The 6,548-nt window shown below is 38.3% G+C and overlaps 1 protein-coding gene across 3 annotated transcripts in view; it reads right to left on the bottom strand.

Moving 5' to 3' along the window:
- Positions 1 to 225: 225 nt before the first annotated feature.
- The window catches only part of LOC119614165 (pancreatic lipase-related protein 2), a 6,435-nt gene continuing 112 nt past the window's right edge, over positions 226 to 6,548 (bottom strand). Inside the window, exons 1-6 of one of the 3 annotated variants that reach the window (XM_037970279.1) lie at positions 6,498 to 6,516; positions 3,941 to 3,963; positions 1,673 to 2,047; positions 1,362 to 1,604; positions 1,098 to 1,289; positions 252 to 1,040 (exon numbers count right to left, since the gene is read on the bottom strand). In XM_037970279.1, coding sequence (XP_037826207.1) covers positions 415 to 1,040; positions 1,098 to 1,289; positions 1,362 to 1,604; positions 1,673 to 1,952 — 1,341 coding nt within the window. In that variant the 5' untranslated portion in view covers positions 1,953 to 2,047; positions 3,941 to 3,963; positions 6,498 to 6,516 and the 3' untranslated portion in view covers positions 252 to 414. Of the gene's footprint in view, positions 1,041 to 1,097; positions 1,290 to 1,361; positions 1,605 to 1,672; positions 2,048 to 3,940; positions 4,886 to 6,497; positions 6,517 to 6,548 lie in introns of those variants that run through there. The other 2 variants (XM_037970277.1, XM_037970278.1) reach the window with 2 other exon arrangements.

The raw sequence follows: 6,548 nt of genomic DNA, 5'->3' as shown, positions 1-6,548 counted from the left end.
CTATGAGTTGAATGGAAACCAATGATTGACTGAGTCATTGTGGTTAGAAAATAGGGTAACTTATGCAGGGTTCTAATACTTTTTCACATTGCCAAAGCTTTTTGTTACAATGGATTTTTGTAAAAATATATTTTATTATTTTTTTTTAATATGTACTACTTATAAATACATCGATGTTTCAGACCTATAGGAAATCACCAATATCAAAACATTATTAAAATTATAATGAAATATATAATTATTTAAAATACGTTTAGAAAACGTATATGCTTTATGAACGCTTGGAAATAATTTAATTTTATTGAATCATAAATATTATGATGCTTAAATTATAATGACATTGACTTAAATATATTTAAGTTTTACTCTGTTTTGGGATAACTTTTATCACGCAAGATTTCTGCTTTATTTTTTTTATTTTCTACCTACATGTGGTATTCTAAATATAGTGTTGTCTATAAAACCTTCAGTTAAATTTCTTTTATATGCATCCCATCCATATTGTGGATGTTCGGTACCAGAATGACTATGTTTAACTTGACCACTCTGATATTCTGCTATATCTTGCTCCTCCACCGAGTTATCTATAATATCTGAAGTGTCACCGCTGAAATAGGTCCAGTTCTCACCATAGGGATCTTGTGAAAATGGCGTGGGTTCTTGATGATATAGATTATTAAAACTATAATCTAATTTACCCCATTCATCAATATTACGCAAAAGAGGATCACCCTTTTGTGGTGGCGGTCGAAATGTCATTGAAATGCCTGCTGCAGATGATGGCTTCTTCACACCCAAAGTGGGTAGATCAGTCCATTTACCCAAAGCAAATGGGGATGTATCGTTGGTATTTATTAAATACATGCCCCTGGTAGTTCTTTTAACATTTTCACCAGCTTCAACGAGATAGTTTGTGGCCGGACACATGCCTAGTAAATAGGCTATATAAGAGCTACAAGCCCAGCCCCAAAAACCTTTTGGTGAACGTATAGATTCCAAGAAATATGCTGTTGCTCTTTGATGACTGCAGGCAAAGGGATCTATAAAGAAATTTGGGAATTAAATTTTTTCTTAAATTACTATTGTAAGGAACCTACTTAAAGGATTATTTCTTGTGCAACCTGGTTGAACAATGCCACCATTCATATAAAAGTCGGCATGACCACAACGTTCTAATTTGCCTTGAACCATGGCATTAGTATGTATAACATCCACATAGGCAGCATCCGAAGGATCTAATTTATCTTTCTCCGAAGCCATTACAAATAAAGGCATAGCCGGATCTAAACCTATAATAACAATTAATTGGAAAAGTAATTAAAAAAAATATACAACTAGAGTGTGATTGTTTTCTATTTTACCAGTTATACGAGGTAGCTGAAATGTTGCCAGATTTTTGGCTATATAATTGGTCACTTGAGCTCCCAGAGAAAATCCAATTACATGTATATCTGTACTGCCTAAATCCAATATACGCTCCACTAACTGAGCAATACAAGCTCCAGCATGTTTGGTATTATGTACTGAACTCATATAACAAGGGCCCGGTGCCAATTTACTCCAATCCACATAAAATATATTATAATCTCCTTTAGCTAAATATTCTGTAAATCCAAATTAAATAATTTATTTTTGTGATTGTACTTTATTTGTAATATTTTCACCTACTAACCCATTTTCATCATTTGCAATGGATGCAAAAACATATCCGAATTATAACCATGTATTATAATTTTACTTGGATGCTTACTGTCATAATAGGAATTTGTTAGATTTGAAGTATTTAGACTATCATCGATATGTAAAAATTGTCTATCTGATGGATTTTTACGTGTGTATAGATAAAATGTTATATCCTTATCGGGACATTTTCTCTCGATTGCCCAGGTACAGGGACCAATTGTTATATCCCGATTTGCTTCAGGTGCAGCCGTTGTGGTTGTTGTTGGCATTGCTTCAGTGGCATCATTGTATGGATTTGGTCTTGTTGCAATTAAGGAACTAGGAATTGTTTTGGCAGTTGCTAGGGATACTTGAAATACTAATGCTAAAAAAAAGTAATGTCGGATATTAAATAAATATAGTGTCTATTGGAACTATAATATTAATAGATATATATATTTTGATTAAAAAGTTTTTACCGGTGTAATAACTAAATTTATAATTAAATAAAAATATACATATGTATAGCTACTGGAATATGATTTTTTGAGATAACGTGAACATGGTATAAGTTGTGGTGAAAAGATATTGATATTTTAGCCGGTCATTTCAAAATTCCAATTTACAGGTTTTTATAGCCTTCACCTTAGTAAGAAGAGTATATATAAGTTTGTTATTCCGTTTGTAATTTCTTCAATATAATTTCGCGATCCTATAAAGAATGCTTTGAAGAAGTTCCCTATATAAAATCATCGAAATCGGATCAAAAATAACAGAGATATTAGCAAATATCAGAAAATTTATTTCAGCTTACATGCGGACCGACAGACGGACATATCTTAATCGACTCCGATATCTATAAGAACTCAGAATACATATAGTTTATTGGGTAGCAAAATTATATTGTAGGAATTACGAAGGGAAATGGTATAAAAAACAAACAAAAACAAGTAAGAAATTATAGTCGGGCGAGGCCGACCATATAATACCCTACACCTTTGACATAAATATAATGTGATTTAGTTGCCATAATAAAACATTTAAGTTTAATTGTACCTTGCCTTAGATATACACACTTAAGCCGTTTATTGTTGAATAAAATTGTGGACATTTAAGTGAAATTTTGATGGGGGCTTTTCATAGGGGCTAGGGTCATATGAGAACCTATTATTATGGAATTCGTGGGGGTCATCAAGTCTTGTATACAACTTGGTTATTGCAGCTTTTTGTCGAGATATGAGTATATTAAACATAATTATGAACTTAAAAGCCCTATTCGGCGGGACCGATGTAAACCATTTTCAACAGGCTTCATCTACGGTACCATAAAAGATCATGTGCCAAATTTCATTGAATTATCTCCAAAATTGCGACCTGTATTTTGATTACAAGTTTTAAAAGCCCTATACGAGGGGTTCAGTTGTATGGGGGCTAGGTGAAATAATGGACCGATGTTAACCATTTTCAATAGGCTTCGTCTACGATACCATAAAAGATTATGTGCCAAATTTCATTGAATTATCTCCAAAATTGCGACCTGTAGTTTGATTACAAATTTTAAAAGCCCTATACGAGGGGTTCAGTTGTATGGGGGCTAGGTGAAATAATGGACCGATGGTAACCATTTTCAATAGGCTTCGTCTACGGTACCATAAAAGATCATGTGCCAAATTTCATTGAATTATCTCCAAAATTGCGACCTGTAGTTTGATTACAAGGATTACAAGCCCTATTGGGGGGTTCAGTTGTATGGGGGCTAGGTGAAATAATGGACCGATCTTAACCATTTTCAATAGGCTTCGTCCCTGGGACAATAGAAGATCATGTACCAAATTTCATTGAATTATCTTCAAAATTGCGACCTGTAGTTTGATCACAAGGTTTACATGGACGGACGGACAGACGGACGGGCAGACGGACGGACATAGCTAAATCGACTCAGAAAATTATTCTGAGCCGATTGGTATACTTTAAGGTGGGTATAGGACCAATATTATTGTGCGTTACAAACATCAGCACAAACCCAATATACCCTCCCCACTAAAGTGGTGTAGGGTATAATTATATTTTTTGAATTAAATTTTATTAAAATTTAATGAAATCAATTTCTGTAAAAGATTATAATTTTTTAATTATTGTAAACACGTTTATTGTACCTGACCTATGTTTTCAATTAAACTCTAACTAAAACTTTCTATTTCCACAAAAAACAAACATTTTTTAACTAAATAGGAAGAGTACGTAACAATAATTATGTAGTTGTTATAAAATTACTTACCATTTATTAAAATCAAGAACAAACTGCAATTGACATTGAAATTTTTGCGTATTTGGAGAAAAATCATTATGGAAACAGTAGTAGTAGTAGTAGTAGAATTTTAATAAATCACATCAAATAATAAATTCTTTCTTTTTTTCTTATCTTAAAATTACAATTATGTTTAATACATGCTTTCTATGGCGTTGAGGTTTTATTAATTATATACATATTTTGTTTTAAGTTAATTTCTTTTTTTAATAACTTTTCAATGAATGCAACACAATTATTATGTTTTTTTTTTTTTATTGACATCCGCAACACACAAGAAATTGTTATTTACACTAAACCGTCTGAAATACTACTGACTCTACTGACTGTCACTGTCAGACGTCTGTCGCTAAACCCTCACACACAAATCGATTTTTGGTAAAAAGACCAAAATAATTAGTTGTCGTTATTTTATATGGCTTAATAAGAAGTGAGAGTTTTTTTTTTAATTTTTTTCCTATTAAATTAAACAAAAAACAACTACAATTCTATGACAATTTCTCAGAACTTTAAGAAATTCAAACACACACTCGTTTACTGCTTACAAGACGAGATATAAACCAAAAATGGTTAGGATTTAAAATTAATTATGACCCACATTTAAATTTATTTCAAACATAATTCGTATATTTTTTCAAGATTGTTTGTTTTCATTTTCGAAAAATGTTCCGGTAACATATTTATAGGCAAATCATTAGTATTTCTCTATTAGAAAGGCACTTTTCTCAATCACTTTGTTGTTATAAATTTTTTGAAAACTTATAAACAAATTATTTTTGTGTACGTGATGTAAATTAAAAATTTTCTATTCATATTATATTATGCTTTTTAATTTTGCTGTTAATCTGTCAACTACTCTCTTCACTTGCTAAGTAAGCAGTGGTAACGAATAGATGGATTTTTATTAATTAAAAATGCGAAAATTTTGTTGTCTTTACTTTTAATAAGTGATATGTATGTTATATACTGCATGGCAAACCTTTTGTACTGGTATTAACTCGATTTTTAGCTAGATATATTGATGATGATAGATAGATAGATAGATAGATAGATAGATAGATAGATAGATAGATAGATAGATAGATAGATATAGATGATAGATATAGATAGATAGATAGTATATCGATAGATATATATGCTCGCCGCTAGATCGCTCGCTCGCTCGCTCGCTCGCTCTAGCTCGCTCGCTCGCTCGCTCGCTCGCTCTCTCGCTCGTCGCTCGCTCGCTCGCTCGCTGCTCGCTCGCTAGCTCGCTCGCTCTCGCTCGCTCGCTCGCTCGCTCGCTCGCTCCTCGCTCGCTCGCTCGCTCTCTCGCTCGCTGCTCGCTCGCTCGCTCTCTCGCTCGCTCGCTCGCGCTCGCTGCTCGCTCGCTCGCTCGCTCCCGCCTCGCTCGCTCGCTCGCTGCTCGTCTCTCGCTCGCTCGCTCGCTCGCTCGCTCGCTCGCTCGCTCGCTCTCTCGCTCGCTTCGCTCGCTCGCTCGCTCTAGCTCGCTCCTCGCTCGCTCGCTCGCTCGTCCTCGCTCGCTCGCTCGCTCGCTCGCTCGCTCGCTCGCTCGCTCCTCGCTCGCTCGCTCGCTCGCTCTCTCGCTCGCTCGCTGCTCGCTCGCTCGCTCCTCGCTCGCTCGCTCGCTCGCTCCTCTCGCTCGCTCGCTCGCTCGCTCGCTCGCTCCTCGCTCGCTCGCTCGCTCGCTCGCTCGCTCGCTCGCTCGCTCGCGCGCTCGCTCGCTCGCTCGCTCGCTCGCTCTCTCGCTCGCTCGCTCTCGCTCGCTCGCTCGCTCGCTCGCTCGCTCGCTCGCTCGCTCGCTCGCTCGCTCGCTCGCTCGCTCCCTCGCTCGCTCGCTGCTCGCTCGCTCGCTCGCTCGCTCGCTCGCTCGCTCGCTCGCGCTCGCTCGCTCGCCTCTCGCTCTGCTCGCTCGCTTCGCTCGCTCGCTCGCTCGCTCGCTCGCTCGCTCGCTCTCTCGCTCGCTCGCTCGCTCGCTCGCTCGCTCGCTCGCTCGCTCGCTCGCTCGCTCGCTCGCTCGCTCGCTCGCTCGCTCGCTCGCTCGCTCGCTCGCTCGCTCGCTCGCTCGCTCGCGCTCCTCGCTCGCTCGCTCTCTCGGTCGCTCTCTCGCTCGCTCGCTCGCTCGCTCGCTCTCGCTCGCTCGCTCGCGCTCCTCGCTCGCTCGCCTCGCTCGCTCGCTCGCTCGCTCGCTCGCTCGCTCGCTCGCTCGCTCGCTCGCTCGCTCGCTCGCTCGCTCCCCCGCCCTTCTTTCTGTCCCGGCCCTTCCCCCCCTTCATTAAGGCACCTAATTAAATTGTCATCTCTGTATAATTTAATACATACCTCACATGCATACATACATCCATACAAGTTTATACCAGTGCCATGAAATGAAACATTATGACGCTACCATCAACAATTATCCAAATTTACAACTCTCTGTTTACAATAAAAGGTTCAAGTAAAATCGAGGAAATGCTAAATATTATGTGACACAAATTATTATTTGCATAACATATGTATGGAAGTATGTATGCAAATAAATTACAACGATAAATATTATCTTAATAATTAATCTGGAACATTAAATATTTATGTT

The sequence above is a fragment of the Lucilia sericata genome, unplaced genomic scaffold, assembly GCF_015586225.1.
Source record: "Lucilia sericata isolate MDLA Ls3-8-SP2 unplaced genomic scaffold, ASM1558622v1 Contig002653F_arrow, whole genome shotgun sequence".
Taxonomy (NCBI): domain Eukaryota; kingdom Metazoa; phylum Arthropoda; class Insecta; order Diptera; family Calliphoridae; genus Lucilia; species Lucilia sericata.
This window is presented reverse-complemented; position numbering and strand designations above follow the sequence as displayed.